Raw genomic sequence first — 26,991 nt, 5'->3', positions numbered from 1 at the left:
GCTGTTTTTTATTATAATGTATTGCTGGGACTTGTAGTCCCGCATAGCTGGTGGTATTCTGCATTGCTGTATAATCATTATACAGCAATGCAGAATAGCACCAACTATGTAGGACTACAAGTCCCAGCAATGCATTATATTTTTAAGTCAGGATGCACCAGTGCCAATACTGGGCATTTTCACGAGTACTCATACTCGTGAAAATGCCCCGATATTAAACGCAGATACCGGTGTTCTGTTGAGAACGCTGACATAGTTGAATTTGCCAACATCAGCATCTGCGCTTGCACACAGACCAGTATTATCGAGGGAACAGGGATTTATTTACAAAGTATTTTGTTTAAATTGTTAATTGTGACCGTTCAATCCATCATTTCCTGCCATGGACGGCATATTATTAACAGTCACAATTAACAATTACAAACAAATACTTTGTAAATAAATGCCGGTTTCCTCGTTAATCCCGTCTGTGTGCAAACGCAGATACTAGGTCAGCGTTCTCGACAGAACACTGGCACTACATTTTTAAACTGAAGCGGCTGCCTGAGGTCCTGGGGACCCCGGCAGCCGTCTTGTTAACCACACAGTGCCATGGCGGTGGGGGGTTGGGGGGGTCCTTCATAGTTTCTTGCACCAGGGCCCTGAAGGTTCTAGTTACGCCTCTGTCTTTACCCCAACCTATCCGACTATCTCCCACTCTGACTGCCTTTAGGCGATCCTTTAAGACTTAAGACTCATCTCTTCAGGGAAGCCTATTCCACCTCAACCTAACCACTCAACCATCACGTTCTCAAACAATTCATCCCCACACAACTACCTCCTCATCTATCACTTCTCCCTCCCGTTTAGATTGCAAGCCCTCACGGGCAGGGCCCTCCTATCCATCTGGTCTTGAATTGTATTGTGATTGTAATGTTTTCCTTATATTGTAAAGTGCTGCACAAACTGTTGGTGCTATATAAATCCTGTATAATAATAATAATAATATTTAATACTACTCTAGGTTATTAGGCTTTAACTGCAACTAGTATTGGAATTCACAGAGCAACAGCCTTGCTTACTGCAGATAAACCAAATTAGCAGCTAGCTTGATGTTAAATTAAGCATCTGGAGTAGAACTGCTACTAGAGTCCAAATGTGAATGTCACAGAGCACTCAGTGGCTGGTGAGTCATCTGTAGCATTTAATCAGTTCACACCCTGCCTGGAGAGAGAGAGGGCTGTTAGATCATCAAGCCTGCAATGACATCTGCAGGTTTGGCCCTCTCGCTGAAATTGATGGAACCTGACAGAGAGACCTGAGACTGCTATTTTTATAACCTGTGATCAGTTAAGTAAATGTTATTTTTCATTCTTTTTAGGTGTGTGTGTGTGTGTGTTATTTCACTGGTACTATGCAGAGAGACCTAAATCACACACAGAATCAATTTTCATCGAGATCACAATTCCTTGGCGTCACACCAAATAAAGTTGCAATGAACAGTGCCAGGCAATTGGAGATCTCTTTAGGATCTGATTATTAAATTAAGAGTCTCAGTGCCAAGCACTGCAAAACTGTGCACAAAAAATGAAATAAATGCACATACTATCCAAAACAAACCACTAAAAATGGTTCCAGGAAGAAAAAAAAGCCCTATTATACAAAACAGGTTTTGTGATTAATCTTTTCTGGAAGGCCTAGCATGGACTGCGCCCGTCTCTCCTGCCTGTGGGTGATAGGAAGGTGTGGCAGACAGAGGAGGAAGTAGGCCTTTGCTTGGCTACATCAGTGGTCTGGAGTGTAATCCCGTCCACTGGTAGAGGGAGCGGGCTGTGGTGTGCTGTAGGGGAGGAGAGAACCCTGGGGGGAACAGAAAGTGACACCAGAAAGAACGATTGGGAAAGTTTGGTGTTTTGACTGGCAAGAGTCCGCGGCCGGAGAGAACCAGGAGTAGGCTGCAGAGCAAGGGTGAGAGCAAGGAGCAGGGTTCCTGCCAAGGTGGAAAGTGCTGTGGAGAGCCAGAGGAGCAGGATGTTGCAGCAGTGCCTAGAGAGAAGACTTTAAGGGGCACAAAGCATATGAGCAAGCTTGAGTGGGGAGCCCCAGAGTGCTATGCTAGCTCACACCTAGCATCAGGAAGACATGTGAGCAACTTGGAGGCATCTGGGAACAAAACATATTTCTCTGTAGTGAGAGCTATACAGCCCATCAAAGAAGCGGCCTTTGTTGTATCTGCCTCCATTACGTTTTAAGGGACAGTGTACAAGAAACTGACTGCTAACAGGAGAACATCTACACAGCAAGGCAGTGGAAGGAAGCCTTTTGGCCACCCTTCTATGTATTAAACTTGTTTTGTTGCTGGAACTTTTCTGTTGCCAGCAGAACTTTGCCTAAAGGGAGACTACATCATCCTTTCACCCTTTGGCGTTTTGGAACACAGAAGAGAGGTTCATTTACTTGAAGATTACAAGTACCCTCTTGACAAGTGAGCGCTCCAACACAAGTTTAAGGGCCCCACTGCCGGCAGGCTTGTTTTATCATTTCACATTCTTTGCCAAAATATGCTCTCAGTCTTCTGGGCTACATGACAACCAGCAAAATATTGTGAGCGCAAAGCCATATGGCCCCACCTCCAGAGCATGGTGCCCTGCATTCCCAGTGTATTGATTTGAAACTAAGTGTCGCTGATGTCAATAAGCCTGATGTCACTAAGTGTCGCTGATGCCATGACTGGGCAGGAGACATCATTTAAAAATGTAACTTAAAAAGTGCTAGGGATCCTTAAAGTGACATTAAACCCTCAGATTTTTTAACATAAACCAATACTGTAATGTGCGCCTTACTGTAATCCATGGTTGTTTCCCTTCTCTTTGCTGCTCTTCCTTTTAAATCTGCATGTCTTCTCATGCTTGGGAAGAACTTCCCTTTTCAGCTCAGGGCCTATTCCTGTAGTGCTGGCTCAGGTTAAAAGCCCATAGAAACGTATACACAGACGCCGTGTATCCATTCCTGATAAAAGGCAGTCTGCTGCAAAACAGATGTTCTGCAGGGCATGAGAAGAGATAAGGATTTAAAAGGAAGAGCAGCAAAGAGAAGGGAAACAACCATGGATTACAGTAAGGCACACATTACAGTATTGTTTTATGTTAAAAAATCTGAGGGTTTAATGTCACTTTAAGGTAGGACATTTAGGCATGGGGGAGAGGATGAAGCCCAGAGTTTGGTTTTAAAATGTATCAAAAATCCCCAAATGTTCTTCATTTGTTTGGAAAGAGTAGTGAAGGGTTAAATCCAATGCCAGGATTCTACTTCTGTCTGTACCTCACTGGGAAAATCCAATGATCACAAAGAACGTATACCACATAATATACATGTGTATTTGGTTAGGGTAAATGTAACACAAAGGGTCATATTTCAAATGTCTATCATATGCCAGGTACATTTTAAACCTGTCTCAGAACAACCATAGAGGTCAACACTGCAAGCACCTCCCACGCTTCTTTAGAAATACTGTAAAAAAGGGGACTTGTGATAGTAAAAAATGAGAACGTACATGGTAAAAAAAAAAAAAGTGATTTCCTTTTCAAGTAGGAAAAAAAATGGAATAGTTGTAAAACCCGGGAAGTTATCTTCCTCAAGAAAGCAAAAACCTGTCTGAGGTTTCGACCTGATTCGAAGCAAATTAAATCACCGGCGGAGCAGAAATAACTCAGACTTTGCTTATTAAAAACTTATCCAATACAATAAAACTTTTCTTGTTTAAAATGTGCCCTGTGAACTTGTATTATTGCTGTACTCAGCTGAGCGCTCGTAAATATTCCATTAAAACTCCTGAATGCCTCTACACACTAGAAAAGAAAGGAGCCGGCCTGGACCTGAACTGTTCACATGCATCCACCTAACTTATTCAATCAGAGCCTTTGTCTGGAAGCTTTCACTACAAGCCCAAAACTAATTTAGGAGAGGCTGGTACCGACTCACCAGGCAAACGCTGCTTTCTTTTCTGAACCTGACAAAATCGGCTAATGCACTTAAACTACACAAGCTAATATAAAAGCATGGCATTAATATTGCAATAAAAGTCTATTACCCGGATCCTGACCTGGCAACTATGCAGCTATCTATTTATTTTTTCAATCATCTTTATTTTTTTTTAAAAAGCTTTATTTTTTTAAATTTAATATTTACATTTTTTTTTCCTATTTTGCTCGGTACCACTGAGGTACCAAGCAGAATAGCGGATCCGAATGTGAATAGGGGCGAACAGCAGCGAGCGAGCTGCCGGAGCTTCGGCTCAGCCGATCCAAATGTTGGATCGCCTGAGCCGAACTCCTTCTGCACTTCGGCTCAGCCGAACATGCTGAGCGTGTTTGGTTGACCTGAAGCCAGCCGATGTACAGCTCATTTCAGCTGATGTACGGCTGAAATCAGCCGTACAAGCCTGAAGTGAACAGCCGAACAGCGTCCGGCTCACTTCACTTCGGGTTGGTTATTCACTCGGCTGCCTTCGCTAGCTTTGTGAATAACCCCCTAAGTTAACTTTGGAAACTGTACAGCCCCCTAATATCTAATGTGGTTCCTCAGAATCAGAAGTTCTCGCTTACTCTGAGCAAACTAATAAGCAAGATGGTTTTAAAGCTGAACTCCAGGCTGACATAAAATAAACACAATCCTGCAGCTTTGTATTCATTAAAGCGGAACGAGACCCACCAGTGTGATGCCTCCCGAAACAGTTAATTTAATCCATGCCAACTATCAAGGTTGTCAGTGTGATTGTTTAAGCTCTCAACCAAACTTTCAAGCCCTCCAATGGCTGGTGTCATAACTGATCACATGTGTAGCACCATAAGAACCACAATCCAAAGAGAGGCTAAGATGGCACCTTCCTTGGCTACAAGAGTTAAGAAGTTTTGCTTTAATTAAGGGTGATTGAAAAAAATAAAAAATAAGAGTGTATGTGCCTGGATTTGACTTGGTATCAGCCGCTTGGAATCCCTTATACAGCAGCACTTGGAAATGGAGAAGGGTGAAGCAGCGCAAGGAGCCAATCAGTTGTGCTACAGTGCAAGAAGCATGCTCTCTGTAAAGGTAAGTCTGTAAGTGATATTAAACTGCTGCAGAGAAAATCAAGCTTGTTGTCCCACCAGACAAGGCTGTGCTGTGTGGCAGAGCTTTGTAAATCTCAGAACCGCATGGACAGAAATACAAATCATTTGGCAGGTAAAACAGCTGCTGTATATAAATGTATTTCCTGAAGTTCAACTTTAAAGGACCCTTGTTCTGGAGCTACCATTGCCAGTTGCTCAGTGTTATGCTGATCCACTGGTTTCAGCAGAGGCCTGGAATATGTATGCAAATTAGGTGTTCTGACTTCATTTGCTACATATTTGTTCTGGATCAGTCCCTAAAACTACTGAGCTCAGACACAGGATGCTAAACCAGCAATTGGAGAAGGCTTGTGATATTGTTTTTTCTCAAGGATCTCTACAGTGTCTCTTCAGTGACGTCACTGATTGCCAGGGGCTCAGTAGAACGCCTGCCAGAGCGAAAAAAGTCAGCTGTCTCTGTGAGTCGGCACACTTTCGCTGACCATGGAGCGGTCACATAGCAGCAACATTTTTTTTTTGATTGGTCCATATCTGCAGGTCTTGGTCTTTAGATTTGTCTGCAGGACTCTGAAAGAGGCTGTTGTAATTATTAACTCTGAAATTGTATATTTTGTTTTTTCTAACATGAGTTGAAGAATAAAAAATATATATCAACCAATAACAGTATAAGGAATGGGCTAGCTTGATCATCTTGTGGAGCACCCTGGGAGCCCCAGAACCAGGTCTGATAAGCAGAGACTTGTGAACACTATAAGGCTTCTCTATAGAGGAGCGAATGACATCTGCACGTCCAGGGGCATAACTGCAAATCATGGGGCCCTATAGCAAAACTTTGGGGCCCCCCAGGCTGACTGGCAGTGTCAATTGTAACAATGTACAAAAGCATGGGCATCGGCACTCCAATAGCTGATTAAGAAAGTATATTTATTAAGGTGCCTGCTGCATAGCAATACACTTAAAGTGACATTAAACCCTCAGATTTTTTTTAAACATAAAACAATACTGTAATGTGCGCCTTACTGTAATCCATGGTAGTTTCCCTTCTCTTTGCTGCTCTTCCTTTTAAATCCTTATCTCTTCTCATGCTGGGGAGAACTTCCATTTTGCAGCTGACTGCCTCTTCTCTGGAATGTTACACGGTGTCTGTGTGCGCACTCCCGACCTGAGGCAGGATGCAGGCAGCAGCTGTTGCCAATCTAACGTGGGTGGGGATGTGGATGTCGGGAGGACGTCATCCTGTAGTCCTGGCTCAGGTCGGGAGCGCGCACACAGACACCTTGTAACATTCCAGAGAAGAGGCAGTCAGCTGCCAAACGGAAGTTCTCTCTAGCATGAGAAGAGATACGGATTTAAAAGGAAGAGCAGCAAAGAGAAGGGAAACTACCATGGATTACAGTGAGGCGCACATTACAGTATTGGTTTATGTTAAAAAATCTCAGGGTTTAATGTCACTAAAGTGACATTAAGGGCAAAAGTCCCCCACCCCCATGTTAGTGTCAGGACTTACCTTGAATCATGCCTCTTAATCCCATCATCTTCTTCTTTCCAGGAGTTTTTAGCTGTCCCTCCAGCGCTGGGTGCTCCGATCCAGCGCTGACTCCTCTGTCCTCCTCTTCTCTCATGCCCCACGGTGTGTGTGTGCGCGCGCACGCTGCTCCATAGGCTTACCTTGTGTCTCTCCTCATCTCCTGGCCAAACATCTGAACTGTGCATGCGCCTGCTGCATAGCACATGCACTTAATGCAACGTTTCGGGGTCACAGAGGATCCCCTAATCAGGCAGAAACAAGCCATCATTTGTTTCTACATGATGAATGTGATCCTCTGTGACCCCAAGACGTTGCATTAAGTGCCGGTGTCCATGCTTTTGTTCATATGACGAGGCGGTTGCCATCCGCTGACTACCGTTGCACCCACTTTATTACACTGGAACAGCGGTGCTGAGTGCGGTGGGTATATGGACTGTAACTGTGACAATGTGTCACTGATCTTAACATGAAGTATGTACCAATGGCAGGAGAGCGGTCAGTATAGTCAGTACACTATGGGGTGCACTAATAATAATAACAAACATAATGATATTTATGATAAAATGAATAATGCTCTTGCACACACTTACTCATCAACTCTAATACAAACCTCCTTAAACTCTAGCATCATTAGACTTTTTTGTAGAACCACAAACCTCCACACTATAGAGTTAAACTCTGGCATTTGAGACTGCATTAGGCATACAGGGTTCATTTCAGTCTGTAGGCCAAAAAATCTACACTGCTAAGAGAGATATGCAAATGCGTCTTACTGTACATAGGGAGATCTGTGATTAGAGATCCTGAGCTCTTCACAGGTTAGATTTCCTATTCAGGCCTCCCTAATGGGGCCCTCTCCTAAAACAGGCCCTTATAGTAGCCACATGGGCTGCTTTGGCTACTGTTACGCCACTGTGTAATAGGAAATTCCCATGCACCAGCGCTCCATCTAGCATATGTAATGCTATGAGAACAACATTTACCAAGCTATACGGTGGCCAAACCCTTTATAAATCAGTCCCTGTGTTTACCAAACATGAAAAACATAAATCATTACCTACACATGACTATTCACAAAGCTGATTGTTTTTTTGTTTTGTTGTTTAGCATTTCACTGGAGTAATTATTAACATCATTAAATGATAAGAGCATGAAACACAGTGAAATACTTGGAAATACAACACACAAATGACCTTTCATCATGAATTAATTTGTATTTAAATCAATTAAAATAAAAGACTTTATTACACTCTGTGGTTTATTTTTAGGAATGATATTATTTAGCTTTCTAGCTAAATTATTAATTTTTTTCACAAGTCCAACATTACATTTCATTTAATTCTGCACACCAGTGGCACCAAACTGTTAGACCAGGACCATATGTGGACATATTCCATGGACAAGATGCAATTGTTTTAATTTTCATGTCCTGGCCAATGTTTGGAGAAAAATATGAGGTTAAAGGCATCTATCTGATCATCCGGCATCAGTCTAGATCAGGGGTAGACAACCTCGGCACTGCAGCTGTGACACAACCTGGATGCATGAAGGGAGTCTTGCAATGTATCTTGCAGTTCCAAAACCCCTGGCCTTGCTTGTTACTGATGGTTGCACGATACCTCTGTCTGCTGTAACGCCCAGTCCACAGATGTTATAGGTTGCCTGGAGCTGGGCGGGACCACCAACCAGAACATCTCGCTCAGCTCCAGGCAACCAGCGACATCAGTGAGCTGGCCGGAACGTCGGCCAGAGTGTCCCTGGATGCTGAAAACTCTTAGCAACCTGGGACATTCCAAGAGGCTTATTGAAGAAATTAATGGATCATTGGGTACTCTTATGCCTTGTTTTCCTAACTTCTGCCAGCAGGAATAAAAGTTCACACAGTTTCATGAGAGCTATGTCTTTGCTGATAGATGCCCCAGACATGAAACATCTAGGGTTCCACAGCAAGTCCAAAACATTAATAAAATAGTGTTTAGCATTTCATGAATATGATTGCACTAAAGCAGCCAGAGACTTCTGCACAGTAATGATGAGGCTGGGCTTGGTGTGAACCCAGTTTGCCTGAGTTTGCCCGAGTTTGCCCAAGCCCATTGAAAACTATGACCGCCAACCCCCACCCCCCTCCCTGCCAGTGGCAGCAGTTGTAGTGGGGCATTCCCCACCCCTGTGTGATGTATAGCTGCAGGTCGAGGAATGTGCCTCTCCGCAACTGATTGAGCCAGGAGAAAGGGCTGGCAGTAATAGTTTTGAGTGGCCCCGGAAAACTGGGTTCGCACCAAGCCTAAGCTTATCTCGACGGCAGAGCAATGACATACGTTGTCATATAATACTTTGTCTGCGTCTGGTTTACAATTGACGTGTGTCATAGTGTTGAGGATCATCCTCAGAGGTCTATCCAGCACTGGTTATTAGACTTTACACTTCCATAGTTGAGAGCCAATGGAAATTATAGAAGAATGCTTGACTTTTAATAGTGCTTTTGATATTTCTGCCCCACATACTACAATGGATGTTTAAATTTACATACCTGGCAAGGTCCATGCAGGTATCTGTGAGGGTAGCAGATGAGTTGAAGTATTCTCTACTGGCAGCCAGCACCAGCTCTACACTCTTCTCATAATTCACTCTATACATCACTTTGCCTTTAGAGCTGATGCTTACAGGGAGGTCTATGGAAGTCACATTGCAATGCATCATATGCCCAGCCAGCTGGATGTTCTCCTTGCGACTCGAACACAGCAAACTATCTGCAAAAATCTGAAACATGGGGGGAAACTAAACATTACCAATACAGCCATAGAAAACCTACTCAGTAACAATAACAGTCTTCTGTATAAAGGACCAATAAACAAAATAACGTAATTTATCAATTCATAGTGGTTAGTGTTGTTAGTTGCTAATTCATATAATACATATTTTTGCTTGTAGGGTGTGTAAGGACCCTTTAATAACGTCCTTAGGGTGTCCTGCCACACGCCTGGCCGAGGAACCCCTTAAGGTGGGTGCTGAAGTGGATGGCACCGCAGGCATCAAACATAGAACAAAATGTCACCAGCACACCAGACAGTGGTCGAGTGTTCGTCCTTTAATGACGCATGTTGTCACATTGAAGCAACATTCCAAGGCCGTGGAGGGTCCCCTTCATCATATTGTGCCTGATGAAGGGGACCCCGCGTGGCCCTGAAATGCTGCTTCAATGTGACAACGTGTCAATAAAGGACATTTTGTTCTACATTAGGACCCTTTAATGCAGCAGTCGCCAACCTTTCGGACCTCATAGACCACTAAATTCATAATTTTAAATCACCCACACACTTTGACAAGTGTAATATAAAGACTGCCATTGTTGATAAAATATAAAAACTTGTCCTTTACAAAGCAGGGTTAACCTCAACAACATGTGGGATGCATGAATAAAATAGAATATGGGGGCCTACAGTTACAAAACACTTGCAAGGAACCTATTTAATGAATTTGCAATGCTATGCCAAATTCCCATTGCGCTGTGTACCTCCCTAACTGCATACTGTATTTTCAATCCAATTCCATTTTCCAAGCTGGTTAAAAAATGTTTGGTGTTTGTAAGGAACCTCTTAGTACTAACACTTTGATCCATAAGGCTTTCTGTATAAAAAATACAGCAATGAACCTACAGTGAGTGTGTTTCCCACATTACAATTAGGTAAGCAAAGGTGGTTCCCAGATCACCGAATTCCTGAACAATGGGCCTGAGTGGCCTGGTGCTCTACAACAATATCTAGGCACAAACTAAACCATTAGCAGGTAAGCTTTGCTCCTTGTATATGTAACAGAAGTTTCACTTCTGAATGAAGAGTTTTTAGCCATGCCTTGCATCAGTAGATAAGGTAAAGTAAACTATGGGTATCTGTAAAAAGCACAATGCCGGCTCCGCGTCTCAGTAAATGTATAATTCCATGCTTTGATTATTGGGAATACACAATGTGAGCCTCTGTTGTCTGAAATGCCCCTAATTGTGATGGCTAGACAACTGGGTCAGGCAACCCCAAAACTGCAGCTCTTGTGGGATGTCCCCACTCTGCAGTGGTCAGGACCTACCAAAAGTGGTCCAAGGAAGGAAAACTGGTAGACCAGTGACAGGGTCATGGGTGGCCAAGGCTCACTGATGCACGTATGGAACAAAGGCTGGCCCGTGTAATCCAAACTAATAGAAAAGCTACTGTAGCTCAAATTGCTGAAAAAGTTAACGATGGTTCCTACAGAAAGGTGTCTGAACACACAGTGCATTGCTCTTTGTTGTGTTTGGGGCTACATTGCGCAAACCAATCAGGTTGTCCATCCTGACCCATGTCCACCACCAAAAGTACCTACAATGGGCATGTGAGCACCCTGCCACACTGTAAAATTAGTTTAAGAATGGTTTGAGGAACACAACAATGAGTTTGAGGTGTTGACTTGGCATCCAATCGAGCATCTGTGGGATATGCTGGAAAAACAAGTCCGACCCATGGAGGCCTTACCTTGCAACTTACAAGACCTAAAGGATCTGCTACTGACGGCTTGCTGCCGGATGCCACGGCATACCTTCAGAGGTCTATGTCTCAATGGATCAGGGTTGTTTTGGCCGCAAAAGGGTGATCTACTCAATATTAGGCAGGTGGCCATAATATTTTGGCTTAACGGTGTATATACTGCCTTACTCCACCATCTGTAAAATATTATGTTAGTCTATGTCAGTGGTGGCAAACCTTGGCACTCCAGCTGTTTTGGAACTACAAGTCCCATGAGGCATTGCAAGGCTTTGACAGCCACAGACATAACTCCCAGAGGCAGATGCATGTTGGGGTTTGTAGTTTTGGCACAGCTGGAGAGCCAAGGTTCGCCACCACTGGTCTATGTTATATGCATACCGCCTTTAAAGTGGACTTTTACCTCTTTTCACTCAAAAATATGCTGTATGCTGATATGAAATCATCTTACATTTAAAAGTTGAGCAAATGTTTTGATTTTTGCACAATTATTGCCTTTCTACTGCCTAGTTGAGCGAGGCACTGATGATGAATCTGGCCTCACAGATCTATCCTGGGAAGGCTACATCACCAGTACCCTCCTGAGAATACTCATCTGTAATCTGATCTGTACTTCCAGGAAGTAAAGGGAGGTGAATCCACCTGCTTTTAGTGAAAATGGCCACAGTGAGAAGAATGGGGAGGAAAAGAAAAATAAGTTATCCAAAGAATAAAAAGTCAGCAAATATCTATAAGTATCTGTTTGTATATTTCCATTATTAAACATTTTTAAAGGTGCTTTTGCTGTCATTTTTAAGATAAAAGGTGAAGTTCCCCTTTAACCAACCCGTACATTCTGTATTGATCTCCTGCCTGACAGTATGAGGAAATAAGCAAATGTAAGCAATTAAAGGGAGGCTGTAAGGACAGACATTTGACCTGCCATTGCAGCCTTGTTGTTAAATGTGCAGGCAGTCATCTTCATCCTGCATTCACTGCCTACCAAGTTCCTGATCTGGTGTAAGCCTACAATCAAAGAAGTCTTAAATGTCTGAACTCACTTCTGGTATGTTCATTCCAGGTCGCTGACTCACTGGGTAGTAAATGCAAGATTAGTATGACAGCTCTGGAGAACAAGTTCACTATAAAGATATGAGGATTCACCTCGGAGCTGCAACCTCCCTAAATGCACTTGGTCTATGGCCTTGTAAATTTATATGGTCAATGAACACCTTGGGGAATCCAGACACCTATATAATTTACAGCAGGGAATAAATTCTTCAATATATTGGAACAGTGCATTTCACAGTCTCCTTTAAAACGTATGATCCGAGCAACATTTTGCCTTTGATTTCACTGTAAAGCTAACATAAGAAGAGCATTGGAAAAAATACACAAGGCAGTCTCACAAGCGACCGTGATCCTCCCAGCATGCGGGAGGGACTGTATATGCTAATAAGGTACAAGTATCTAATGGGAAGAAAAAGCATTTGAAAACAAAAATAATGGTTTCTACTGCTGGGCAATGAGGTAGCACTAACGTTGTGGAAAATAGATGCGGCCCAAGCTGAAATTCATTTTTCATTCACAGACATTCGCGTCTATACAGGATATTACTTTAACTCTTCTAGTGCAAGATGGGAGTTTTATTCAATGTATGAGAGTCGGGGACATTGATGTATTGATACTGCTACTGCGGACACGAGTGCTGCTTACATGAAGTTTAGCCATGTTTTACAAACACATTTTGCCATATCACACTGAATATGTATGGGGCCTGTGTGTCTTGTAACGTGGTTTCTTGTAAAACGTATGATGGATGTCACTGCTGCTGTGCTGCCCAGGTCTGTCCTTGTTGCCTGCCTTCCCTGACGTACACTCCTGGCAAACTGATTAACTTTTCTGAGGAAATGAAGGCTTTCAAATGCAACTGTGTTTTTATTCCTTGAACAGACTCCAAAACCCCATTAGACTTTCCAAAAATCTTCCTAGAACAGCCTCCAAAACCACTCAGACTTTCCAAAAATCTTCCTGAAATAGCCTTCAAAGCCCCATCAGACTTTCCAAAAACCTTCCTGGAATGGCTTCCAAAGTCCCATCAGACTTTCCAAAAATCTTTCTGGAACGGCCTTCAAAGCCCCATCAAACATCCCAAAAATCTTAATGGAACGGCCTCCAAAGCCCCATTAAATGTTCCAAAAGTTTCCCTGGAACGGCCTTCAAAGCCCCATCAGACTTTATAAAAATCTTCCTGGAATGGCCTCTAAAACCCCATCAGACATTCGAAAAGGCCAAGCAAAGGTATCTAAAACAAAGCTTAGGGTAGCTGTTACATAGTAGATCTTGTATTAATCCCTACAATTTCAAAGTCCCATGAAACTGATTGTCCCCATAGAAAGACTAAGGACAGACTGAGCTTCCTCTCATGTAATGTCTCTAAGCCTATAATCCTTTTTAGGACAGGCACACTGTTCAAATCTAGTATACACTTGATAATGAAAGAAAAGCACAAACTGGGTAAATTGTGACAAACATTAACCTTCCACTCCCCTTGTATTCCAGGTGAAAATGTTGTTTAGAGAAAAACTTTTCTTACATAGTTATATGTAAGCAGAAAATTGTATTTATTTATTAAGTTATGCTCTGTGAATGAGAACAAACATAAAAATATTTTGGCTTGACATATACTTTAAATTAAATTGTAATTAAATGGCTGGACAGCGGCTTACATAGTTACATAGTATTTGAGGTTGAATAAAGACACAGGTCCATCAAGTTCAACCTATTGTTTGTATGTTTTGGATTCTGTATGTGTGTGTACAAGTCCCCATGTGAACTTATTTTTTAAGGGTACCTGTAACCCTGTATGTTACGGTCTCTGAGTAAATTGTCCAAATGCATTTTGAATGATTCAACACTCTCAGCTGATACCACTGCTTGTGGCAGAGAGTTCCAGACCCTAACCGCTCTAACTGAAAAGAATCCCCTACGCCCCTTGTGGTTAAATCTTTTCTCCACCAATTTTAGGTGGTTGCCTCTAGTCTTTGTTATGGCGTTTACCGTAAAAAGTTTATTGCTGATGTTGCTATCACCATTGAACATCTTGTACATCAAAATCATGTCCCCCCTTAATCTCCGCACCTCCAACATGAACATATTTAAGTTTCTTGGATGCGGGTGGGCAGTTTTAAACGTCCCTTCCCACCCCGGTCGTGCCCGCCGACAAGCAGCGAGTGGGAGAGTGGGAGCAATAACTCTAGGGCCATCATTCACTGATAACACTAAACTGATGAGTGGTAACAGCTTTTAAAGCATCGCCTATGGCCTATTTTGGGTATGGTAGTTGTTTGCGATTTCGCAGGCACACACAATTTTAAAGCTTGACATGGTGTCTATTTATCCGACCTGCCCCCATCATTAATATTTTATCAAAAATTAGGGTAATAATAAATGTTTTATAACATAACGTAGGGAGAACAGGTTTTTTTCAGAATTTTCTATACTTTTTTCACTTTATAGTAAAAAATAAAACCCCCAGTGGTGATTAAATACCACCAAAAGAAAGCTCTGTCTGTCCCTAAAAAATGGTATAAAATTAATTTCAGTACAGCGTTGCATGACGGAATAAATGTCAGTCAAAGTACTGCAGCGCTAAATACTGAAAAATGGCCTTTCCAGGAAGGGGGTTTAACACCCCGGACTTCAAGTGGTGAAAGGAAAGTTGTCATAAGGTTTAAAGAAATAGGCAATAGATCTTCCCTGGGAAACGTTAGTCACTGGCAGTCATTGAGATTATTTAGAAGCAACCATATTCCCCTCCCAGGTTCAATTTTACATGGCTGGCTTCTCTTTATAAAAAGAACCTAAAATGCTTATTTTCCACAAAAGACTATTTACTAGAAAGAGAATTTGTATGGATAGGGAAGTTAGGAAAACTACAGAACTACCATCAGCGCCAATTTCTTTGTCACAGTGAGGATAAAACGTTTGTGAAGTTGAAATATAAAGCGTAGGTCTTTTATTATTTGTCTGTAATCCGAGGGAGGTCTGAATGTGTTTTTTTTTTCCCCTTCCCCAACTATTTGCATTTTATTATGGTGGGGAAAAAAAATGACACATTTTAGGTCTTTGTTGAAACTCCTGTATGCCTTTTCAGAGAGATTCCTACAAAGCTTTTCTAATTTGCTTTCAAAGCTAGTCCCAGGAGAAGTGGAGATTGGCAGTCGGATCTAACTAAATCTGTAAACTGTAATAAAAAGCTTCAAAATCATTTTCAACTTTTAACAGATGTCAAGCTTTCTGAGTAAACGATGCCATTGGCGGGCTTGTTTGGGCTTTGTGTGCTTACTTGATTAAAGAGAACATGCAAATAAACAGCGTGCGTCGACACAAATTCAATTCCGTCTTAATATCAGCGTTTCACAAATAGCGATGCAAGGTTATTCTTGGGCTTTGAACATCAGGAGTTGATATACGGTAGGAAAGTGATGGCATGGTATTTGCATCAGATCACAGGGCTCAGGCTGTGTGTGTTATGGACCCACGCTGGTCCTGTGCCTCCCTGCGCCATAAGCGAGAAGCATGGCAGCGGTCCGAAGTTAAAATGCATTTTGAAGAACAAAATACTACTCTGTCTAGAGCACATCTGCTCTCATGTGGCGCTTGAAAGGAACAAGAAGCATTAGTTAAGACTGAGCTGCGTTATACCCAGCTGCCTAAAGGCTTGACAGTCACCTGGGCACAGCAGCTCACACAACGGCTATAGGGCAAAGAGTGAGGAGGTCAATGTACACAAGTCTCAACTCTCCCTCCCTCACTACTGTACTACAGGTGCCTCCTAAATGATCCTGTGCTGCCAGTCCATGCAGTAATATTTGCACTATAAGAGCTGCCTGCTGTCAATCTGTTCATAATTGAAAAGGCTACACACACAGCAGGCCAACGAGTGTCATACAATGCACACTCAAAAAATGTTGCATATTAAAAAAAAAAAGTCACTCCGACACCCGGAAATTCTGAGATCACTTACTGTAATGTTTTGGATATGTACAGATCGTTTTCATTAATAATTTTTTTTTAAGGGTATGGGCCCCATGAAACTGTGGCCTTTCTGGCATTGTTAAAACCCAATGGCAAAACTGCCAGGTGCACCCACACTCATTAACTAATGAGCTGATTGAATGGTACAAAGGTCGAAAAGAGAGAGTAGCTTCTCAAGCTCCAAATATAAAAAAAAAACGCTGGTGGATGAACAAATCTAATGAATTGGTGGCCACCGTAAGGGCAAATATGAGAAATGTTATCCCAAATCGATAAGCAGGCTCCACTATGACTCCTCCCTATGCTTGCACATGCCTAGCAGCTGTATTTAAATCTAGCCTTGTATGGTCATGCACTGTAGACCTGTGAAAAGCTATACAGTAGTCCTACGGAAGCTACTGGGTTGTGCTTGACCAAAATCTTAACCTTGTCAATTACTTTTGGTGTTCTGTGTATATTTTGGATCACAATACTATATCTCCTCCATCGCCTACGGTTACTTACGCCTAAGAGGTGTGGTGGCGATGTTTATACTAGTTGGCCTGTCTGGCGTGGGGCATTGCAACTAATTGACCTTCTCCTTGGGGTTTCAGGTCCGCCCCCAGCTACCATCCTCTTTGCCTGTACACTAACTTTGTTCTTATGGTACTCCTAAAAATGTGTACTAGACATACCATTTGTATATAACATACATACCAATAGCCGACTATTTGTTCGATTAATCAGATACAAAAATTTAAAAATTCCATCCTTAATTTAAAATGAAATATATAAATGAAGTGTTACAAACTAAGTTTACTTTAGAATAAAACTACATGCACAATTTTTTTTTGCAATCGCACTGCACTGAAACGCACGTGGGAGGCGTGTTTGGGGTGCTATTGTAATGAAATGTAACTGCAACGCACCTCCTGCGGCAAAATTGGTCAGGCCAAAACCGAAAATGAAATTTTTCCACCTTTTATACATTTAAAAAAAATAATTGTAGTGTAAGCATGTGACGCTTGAATAGCTTCAGCCAGGGAATGACAGCTGCCACTGGCAAGATCCGGCAGACAGCAGTAGAATGTAAATACAGCAGTAAGTGGGCTGCCATAGACAACAGTAAGTTGGCTAATGCACCCACCCACTGCTTGCTGTGCCCTCCTCCTGCTGGAAAGGTCTTAAAGACTGTTTGATAAGATAATACAATTCTGGGACCTAATTTGGGAATCAGCTAGCAAACAGGTACATATAGTATGGTTAGGATAATATGATCCCTAAAAAAAGAATCTGACCACATAAACACCACTGACACATGAGATAGCAAACCTTAACTATCAGCCTTGTTAAAGTTTCAAAAGTTTAAGTCTTGACAAAGGTAGCCACCAAAATACACGTACTATTACCCCTACTGATCTCAACACTCTCAAGAGTGTACCTAGGAAGTTCTGGGCACATTTCTTCACTGGGGGCTCAACTTATGTCCAGCCAACATTGGGAATCTTAATGGATAGTGGGACATGGGTGTGTTGGGTCTAGTTCTAGAGGTAGGTCTTACTTCTGAAGTCAGTGATGTTTATGCCATCATGACATGGCGACCCCTCTTCCCCTGGACATGCAGAAGAGGGCTTTCAGTAAGTAAAACCATCTTCTAATCACCAGTGAAGTCTTGGTGATACTCTGCCACATTAGACTCAACTTCTCAACATTCAGTCCTAATGCCTATTCAACCCAATGAAGGACTTAAGCCTGGCTATCACTGATCCCATGATCCAGTGAGCGTATCTGGACACTGGGGATACAATAAAAGTGCTTTTATTGGATGGTGAGACAACATGCGTGCAGGGCTCAGTTTCCAGGGAAGAATTACTTCTAAAACTAGAGAAGATGGTGTCATAGCAATTAAACATACTCTCAGGGATACCTCAGCACATAGAAAATGATTTTTTAGTTAATTAAGTTAAGGCTCCTAGACAGGTCTTTTACTTTTAGAACTCCAACAAAGCTAACAGGTTCACTTTAATTATCAGCAAAGGTGACACAAAATAAACGGAATACAATAAAATCTCCATATTGTGGAGAGGGGAGAAAAAAAAAAGGACAATGCAGAGAATAAAGTTGTCACACTTCAAGCTAAGCTTGTCAGATTGTTCAGCTCATTAAAGTTGACCGTTCACCAATTATGTTAAGAGTTCTATTGCCAGAGTATCCAGCATAGATATGACACTGGCTCCATTTGTCTAGGAGGATGTTATCTCAATGTTATTCATTTTCTCGACATCTGCAATCTGCTTTACATAATGACTTTCGGCACGTCGGCCTGGTGACAGCAGACAGGAGTGGATTCCTGGAAGGCCAGCTCCTCTGCTAATCAATCCCCACCACCCTCGAGTTAAAGCACAGATTACAATGAAGACTAATATTGCATTTAGGAATGTCTGAGCTGAGCTTCCCCAGCAGATTTCTTTTACGTAAAAGGGATCTAATGATGCAAATTCCTAGTGGTGCTCTTTAGATTTAGGTACATTTCAGATTTCTTTTAAGTAGATGCATAGCAAAATGGAAGAATTAAACAAAGAATGTGATTGGCTGTTACTAGCAACGACTTCCTGAATGGTGTTTGAGCATGATTAACATCAATCAACCTAAACTTGTACCACTATCATTCGTACCATTGTTCAGTATACATGACTAGGTTTAGCTTTTGCAATGGAATCTGATTAGAACGCAAGTTATGAAGCGTATATGCACCTATATGAACACTAACACAAATAAAGTGTTAGCAGAAACTATATGCAGGTACCTAGAGGTGCACCTACCTTTCAAGAACCCTCAAGACCTTGCATGCCCTGTAATGCAAATACTAATCATGTCCAGCTCAGCTTCTCCTACCCCCTGCCACTCACTATTGGTCAATATGGTCCATTTGTTGTGATGAACTATTAATAAAGTGTGGGAACTGAAAAGGGAGGGACTGAGTACAACTTTGGGAAATGAAGTGGCTTTTGTATGGTTAAAAGCCCTTTGGAGCTCTCTGCATGCGCTAAAATTCATTAAAATTGTGCGTGACCATTTGGGTCCCTGTATATATTTTCGATAGTCATTTTTTTTTTCATCATTTGAAAGTCAATCCGTCAGCCATTTTTTACTCTTAAAAAGAGTTAGTTCTAGCTAGCTAAGTTAATTGTGTTTTTTTTAAATGTGGATGTATTCCTAAACCCACAGAATATTCCTGGATATTGAGTTCTTATAGGTATATTTTTTATTTGTGCATGTCATTTTTATTGGTATTTCAAAGGATGCACGACAAAAATGAACAAAGAATTACAAGATGATATAATACCATAACAATGGAGGTATATATGCCCCATACAGTCTTTTAAATAGAGTCAGGACATTCGATTATTCAGGAGGCATTGTACAAGATATTCATCTTCATCAGTAGCGTGTATCCACATTAACATATCTAACCAACTAAATCTAAATCTTAATAACTTAACAGCATAGAAAAGAAAAGATACGTTTGTTATGTCACAGATTAGGAGTAAAGAAGATAAGCAATACTGCCATTACCTTCCTTAGCAAATGTGTCAGTAGTCGGAGTCCACCAGGTTTGTGTGGGACAAGTCGGTCATCAAGGGGTCCATCGCCGGAATACAGATACATAAGCAATGGGTGTGGCAGTGAGAGGCTGCCATGGATACGGGCCCCCCTTATAGGTATATTAAGCATCAGAGATTGTTGATCCAGTGAATATCAAATTGCCTTATGGGATCAGAAAGGAATGTTTTTCCCCCGTTGGAGCAAATTGTACCATGCTTTATAGGGGTTTTTTGCCTTCCTCTGAAACAACGGTGGGTAACTGTGGGCATAGCGTTCTGTTTAGGCTTGTTTTTTCCCCCTCATATCTCTATAGGTTGAACTTTATGGCCATGTGTCTTTTTTTCAACCTGACTAACTATGTAAAATGCATGCTTGGTGTTACTTTAGTTGTCTCAAAAACCTACTATGCGTGACCCTCTGAACCTAGCTTCACTTCAATGCTAAGGGATTAACAACAGCACTAATGGCTTCAGGAAACAATGACTGCCATTCCTCCTTTCCAACAAATGCCCTTACTGGCTATTGAGGCACTTTCTTTCACTGAATAGTAATGGCAATCAATGGAGCTTAGTCAAGCCTCAGTAATAACTGGAACCAGTTTTAGAAGGGTTCACAAAAGAAGGGTTTCTGGCTTACCATTGTAATAGCAGGAATCTTGTAGTGCCCGCTCTAAACTGGGTCTCTTAAAAGTGTAAATAATTGAGGAGTTTCTGGCGCCAGGTATTCCAGAAGATATCACAGACCACGGGATGTATAGTGCAGCCATCACCCGAGTTGGCGATCCTTTCGCTAGGCATCGAAAACCTCCCACCTCAATTTAGGATTCTAATCTCTCACATTTTGCTAGCGGCAAGGTTGACCGTAGTGCGCCACTGGAAAAGCGTAAATGCACCAAATATATCTGAAACTGTAGCCATAGTTAATCTACATTGCCAATATGAGAGGGTTATGTCGTACCAAGATGGTTCCACAAAACGATTCTATACTGCCTGGTCGTCCTGGCTAGGTTGATGGCATTTTACACCTCCTTGTGGTAACAATGATATGATGCATGTCTTGTTTGCTTGGCTTCCCCTACCTTTTTCTCCCTTTGTCTTCCCTTCTTGTTTGTTCCTTTCCTCGGTACCAATCCCCATCTCGTTATATATAAAATATGTTGATGTCATTGGTGATGTGTGTTCCGCATAGGAGCGTGTATGCTCTTAATGTATTTGTATATCTATACTTTATGCAACATGTAACCTTTGACAGCAAGATTTCTATAATGACTGTGTTATGTTATTTTCTTGAAAAAATCTGTTCAATAAAAAAGATTGAATTTAAAAAGTGTAAATAAGCTTGGAGGTGACTGTTATAATGCACCGGTATTTCAATTCTAACATTAAGCTATGTTAACAGTTTAGCTGGACGGGGTGGATAAATAATAATACAAGGGAAGACATGCTTATCTTTCCTGGGGAAAATGCTGCTTCAGGACCCCTGCAGTGTTGACCACATGTCTGAAAGCCTTAGCTGGAAGGGCAAAGGTCAACTAGTCCCAAATGTGACACTCCTCTTTAGCAGACATCAGCGGCAAAGCCACACTGTGAATGCCTATAACCTACACCAGCACCTAAATCCCATCTCTTTCTGGTGCATGTATAAGATGGGGGGTTATTAGCTCTGTACCTGCTAAACCTCAACCCATCTCAAGCAATTGTGAATGCATATAACCCACACCAGCACCTGATCCTCATCTCTTTCTGGTGCATGGATAAGATGGGGGGCCATTAGTTCTGTAACCGCTAAACCTCAACCAATCTCTAGCTATTGTGAATGCATATAACCCACACCTGACCCTCATCTCTTTCTGTTGGGTGGATAACATGCTATGGTATCATGCATATAAACCACAAAAGCACCTGACCCTCAGCTCTTTCTGGTGCATGGATAACATGGAGGCTCATTAGCTCTGTAGCTACTAAATCTCAAACCACCTCTAGCTATTGTACAAAAAGCGGCACCACCTCATTTGTTTGTATTACCTCATAGCAGACATCAGCACTCAGGCATTTGTACACATTCTGCTGCATTTCCAGTATATCTTGAAGGAGACCCTTCCAGTGACTCTCACTGACTGGAGGCTGCCTAGAAAAAGAAAGAGAACAATGATGTTCGCATGAATTAGGCAAAAATGACATAAAACTGCTAATATATTTTTAAAAATCGACCCAGAAACCACCCATAACTTATTTGACATAAAATGTAAAACATAAAATTCATATGCAATTGTTATCTACAATGACAACAGACATAATACAGATGCAGGAATGCCCAGAATAACACCCTGCTGCTGCCCACTTCCTCTATAGCAGCATTGTCTACAGAGCCTGAGGTGGCGAATTATGGCATGCCTAGCATCTCCGTGATTCTCCTAAATTTAAGCCAGTTATGTCTACTTCAATCTAAGATCATACCAAAGGCTTACTGTACTGACAACTATTAGATTTGAACATAGATCTGAAATTACAATAGCCTTCCTTTAAATATCCCCCACTTGCCCTGCACACTGTGGGAAATTCAGATAGTCCTCAGCTCAGCTCAGACCTTACCATATATTGCAGGAGTCCAGTCTGGGCATCTTTTAGGCTATGTTTGCACAGGCAGGCTGAACTGTACTGTACAAGATCCCATTGACATGGGCCATATTGGATTAGCTGTAGATTGACGGACTCATGGATCAATAGCAGCCCATTATAGTCTATAGAGGGAATGCCCTCTGCGCTAAGACTGCAATGGAAACATATCTGAAAGGGAGGGCAGGATGGGCAACTGACAAACAGAATAAGATCTGATATGTTTCCTCCCAAGTTTTTTCCCACGTGGTGATTGGGGAAAAGGAGGAGGCATTTGGGGCAAAATGACTGCAATTACATCTTGAAACAAAATATGTAGTGTTTTACCTTATGTTTTCATTATGTCTGGCACCACCAAAAACATGTTTTATTCACGTAAACAGAATATATTTCATAATGAACAAAAGGCACATATGTTTGAAGTCCAGCCTGGCAAACATGACTTCCTCCATACATGCATTGGAGAAGTAAGTATAGACATGGAGGGACAGGAAGTGTGTTATTCTCAGGATCACCAAATGGAAAAAAAGGGGAAAAGTCTGGGGGGAAAAAGTAAACTAATGCAATGCAGCCACCAGATCTTTGGACAGGTAAGCTACAATAGATTAAAAAAAATAAACAATTTTTTTGGGGTAGGTACACAGAGTTCTTGCACATAGCTGACTTGATGACCAGTACTGACAAAGAAGAACCCTATAAAGGAACTGTAGAACGGCCTTCTGGCTCCCTCAGGGGTGCCTCAAATTGTTTGCACAGTCCTATGCCTTTACATAGTGTAGCGATGTGAAGGAGGGGGGTGGCCTCCTGATGTGAAGAGGGCTCTTGATGAGATGGGGAAGAGCTTTTGATGTGAAAGGAAGGGGTTCCTAATATAAAGGATGTTCTGATATGAAGGTGGGATGTTTGTGTTTTTGCTCTTAAAATCCATTCCAGACCCCTATATGGGATAAGGGTCCGGTATGGATTTTGGAGGGGCATCACATCATTTTTTTACTTTTTTATATTTACATTTTTAGACTGGGGTGCCCTGAGATTTTGCACACTTCTAAAGGGTACCGTGACTGAAATAGGTTTGAGAAACACTGCTCAAGAATGCCCCCTTTCCCTACAATGACTGATGACAAGAACAAAGGCGAGCTTTCAATGCAAATATAAGTACATTGGCAGGCAGCTATTGTAGTGACCCTTTAAGCTAAGGCATGGACTGGCAGAGATCCTAAACATGGCTGCAGATTATGTGATTCCAGCCACGTCCTTGAATTGTGTCCTGTGCTCTCATGAACATCTTTCATATGACCTCAATGAGTTTAGGATCAGTGCACATCATCAGTGCTATACAGAATGACGCGCTGTGTATTACGGGAAGAGAACCGAGCACAGACATGTGTCATTCTGTGACCCGGGACCTAATCTCCCAAACACACAAAATCCCAGAAGCATCAAGTGTATAAAAGAACATTCACATTTAATTAAGTGCATCAGCAACAGGCCTAATCATGGGGTTGTGTCTTCCATTAGCTGATGCAATTATCTCTGAACTGTCAACTGGGTCCTAAGGGAAAGAAATATCCCCTTCTCAAACAATCTACTTTTTATTCTCTATTATTCTCTTAAAGGAGAACTGTGAGGTGAGTGTTTTCACTCACCTCATAGTTCTAGCCGACCTGTGACAATGAGACTGTCACAGGTCGGCTCAGTAGATCGGGAGGTGAGCAACACATACCGGCTTTCGCTCACCTCTCGATCCTGTCACGGCTCTCTGCACATTTCCCTTTTAAAAAAGAAAAAGAGATTGATAGTACTCAATCTCGTTTTCTGCATCCCCTGTTATAAATAAACAGGAATACCCTATAGTGAGTGTTCCTGTTCATTCATACATTGTGGAGATGGTATGTTTACCATGTACACGATCATGAATGAACAGGAGGTGATGTAGATCACTTCCTGTTCATTCATAATTGGGGACACAGTAAACATACCTTGCTGACTGCTTGTACCCGCTCTCCATCCTGACCCACTGTCACAGGAGGATGAGTCACCTGATCCTCTGAGCTGGCATGCTCTTGGGCCAGTCTTTCCAGCCTCTCTCCTCCAACTCTGCAGTGGTCTAAGGTCCCAAAAATCATCATGTTCTACAGACGTGAGCATGCTGGGGAACATTTCAATGCTGCGGGATAGGAGAAGACAGGCTTTTAAGACCAGAGAAGCAAAGAGTGGGCTCAGCGGTTCGGATGAGTATAGCTTTTTGTTTTTACGTTCCTAGGCCAAAATGAGCAATTAACCCTTGCAGTGCAGGAGTAACCCCACTGCAAGGGTTAATACATTTTTTTGCCTGGAGTTCTGCTTTAAATACAAATTATGTAGCCAAATTTTTAAAAATTTCTGAACAATAAGTGCACACCAATGCCGCATGCAACACAGATGCACATTTGAACAGGTTACAGGTTGCAAAAACGCCTGCGCCAGAGCTCCAAATGAAAAAGCTGAAAAAGAATGCAATGGCCCATCTATAGTTGGCTCGATTCCCATTTGATACAAGCAGTCAGTTAAATTGTTGAAAAAGCCTTCACAGTTTTATCTCTTTTATCATTTCTCGAAGAGGCGACCACCCTTGTTTAAATCCTCAGATCTCCCCACAGTCTACTGCCTATTTAACAGATAAATGGAAAGGATAACACGTTTCCAATTCCTGTGATAAAGTCCGGGTCAAAGTCAAGATGCCTGGGTTGCATCCCGCAGATATAAATGAAATAAAGACTGGACGGGAACAGGTAATTACTATCACCCAATCAATAGCCTAATCTACACGAATGATATCTGCTAAACGCAGAGCAAATCCTCCAAGGTTGCCAAAAGACAAATGACATTGTACGCATTTAATCACAAAAGTGCACGTGAGATAATAAATAATGAAGCAGATACTAGAGACTGGATAAGCTAGAACAGCAAAGCCCATTTCTCAAAGGGTTTTCTAAAAATGGTCATGCACGTCAGATGACAAGGGAAAGAAATACCAGCATAGGATTTTCTGGATAATGGATCTCTGATCCTGGTCATACCTCTCCAAGCATTTAAAAATACATTTAAAGTGCAATACCATCCAGAATTTGGTCTATGTCAAGGGTAGGTAACCTTGGCACTACGCTACAAATCCGATCACGCCACTGTCATGCCAGTGGATGTCAGAGTGTTGCAATGCCTCATGGGAGTTGTAGTTCGACAACAGCTAGAGCGCCGATGCCGTCTACCCTTGGTCTATGTTTTTGTGTATCCATAGCTGGATCTAGACATGTAAGCCGGCAATTCAGATTTTTCGTTATTTTGTTTTTCGGGATTTGGGTCAGAAATTCTATTTGTTTTGGTATTCGGATTTGTCCGAATTGGAAATTGTTCTTAATTTCAGAACAGTTAAACAATATTTACTAGCGAAAATTTGTTCCAGAAGAGTGACATTAAATGTTTACTGTTTTTCATTTTATCGTAAGAAAAATAATTTTATATAAAAACATGAACACCTACAGCAAAATGACATCTCTGCTCCTGAATGTTAACAAAGGGGCGAAGCGAATCTTGACATCAGGGGACTTGTTCGGCCCCATGATATCACAACTCGCTCCGCCCCTTTGCTGACTTTCGGGAACAGCACTGTCATTTTGCGGCTAGTGCTCACCGGGATCGGACATGTCGGCAGGCGTCGGAAATTTTTCTTTTGGCGACTCAGCAGCTGTCATCCATCGTGAGTGAAGAGGATCTACAGCGCTGGACGATGTGATTGACGTGCAGATTACATCAATGGACATTTTTTTTTTCTAACAAAAGACTTGTCATGAACTGTTGTGGTTTTTTTATTTTTTGGGGGTTTTTTTTCAAATAAAGGATTTTTTTTTTACGGTGTGGTGTGTTTTATTAACCATTTTACGGTCTTTGGTGAATGAGTAGGGGTAACAACTACCTCACAGATTCCTATAAACCTCCCTGCCTGCAGACCCCCACAAATACCAGGTCCCACAAATACCGGGTCCAGGGTTGTAGGGAAGGGGCCCTTGTCTTCATCGACATGTGAAGAAAGTGCTTTGCCAGGGGGACCCTTCACTGGAAAAGCACCCTCCCCATGTTGGGGGCATGTGGCCTGGTATAGTGCAGGAGGAGGGGGTGCCCGCTTATCCCCTTCCCCCTTAGCTGCTCTGCCAGGCAGCTGCTCTGATCAGGGGTCTGTCAAGGGCTTTTATGGGACCCAACACTTTTTGTTTTTTTGTAGGCTTTGGGGTCCCCCCTAAAGTCCTACCAGACCTAAAGGGTCTGGTATGAATTGGGAAAGGGACTCCACACTGTTTTTTTTTTTTTTTATCTTACCATTTAACAACAAATTAACAGAATTTCCGATGCATCCGAAAATGTTGTTTTAAAAAATTCTTATACGTTTGTCTAAAATGTATTTATTTCTTTCATTGGGAAATGTGGATGCGTTCAAATGTCTGAATATGTTGATATTTGTCCAACTTTCAATTTGGAACAAAACAAATCGCACACGTCTAGCTGGATCTTCATATCTGTCTGGAGCCTCTGCATTACAGGGTCAAATGTGGGTAGAGATTCAACATCTCCGTTGCGTCACTCAATGAATGGAAGAAAAGGATCATTTCTGG

General features: G+C 42.0%; 1 protein-coding gene across 1 annotated transcript in view; it reads right to left on the bottom strand.

Annotated features, from left to right (window-relative positions):
* NBAS (neuroblastoma amplified sequence) overlaps positions 1-26,991 on the bottom strand; it is a 578,163-nt gene that overhangs the window by 348,180 nt on the left and 202,992 nt on the right. The window contains exons 29-30 of the mRNA XM_018558184.1: positions 21,755-21,857; positions 9,146-9,375 (exon numbers count right to left, since the gene is read on the bottom strand). Coding sequence (XP_018413686.1) covers positions 9,146-9,375; positions 21,755-21,857 — 333 coding nt within the window. The remainder of the gene's footprint in view (positions 1-9,145; positions 9,376-21,754; positions 21,858-26,991) is intronic.

This window comes from Nanorana parkeri, unplaced genomic scaffold (assembly GCF_000935625.1).
Source record: "Nanorana parkeri isolate BGI_ZX_2015 unplaced genomic scaffold, ASM93562v1 scaffold324, whole genome shotgun sequence".
In the NCBI taxonomy this organism is placed as follows: Eukaryota; Metazoa; Chordata; class Amphibia; order Anura; family Dicroglossidae; genus Nanorana; species Nanorana parkeri.
The sequence above is the reverse complement of the archived record's forward strand: the minus strand, read 5'-3'. Positions and strand labels throughout refer to the sequence as shown.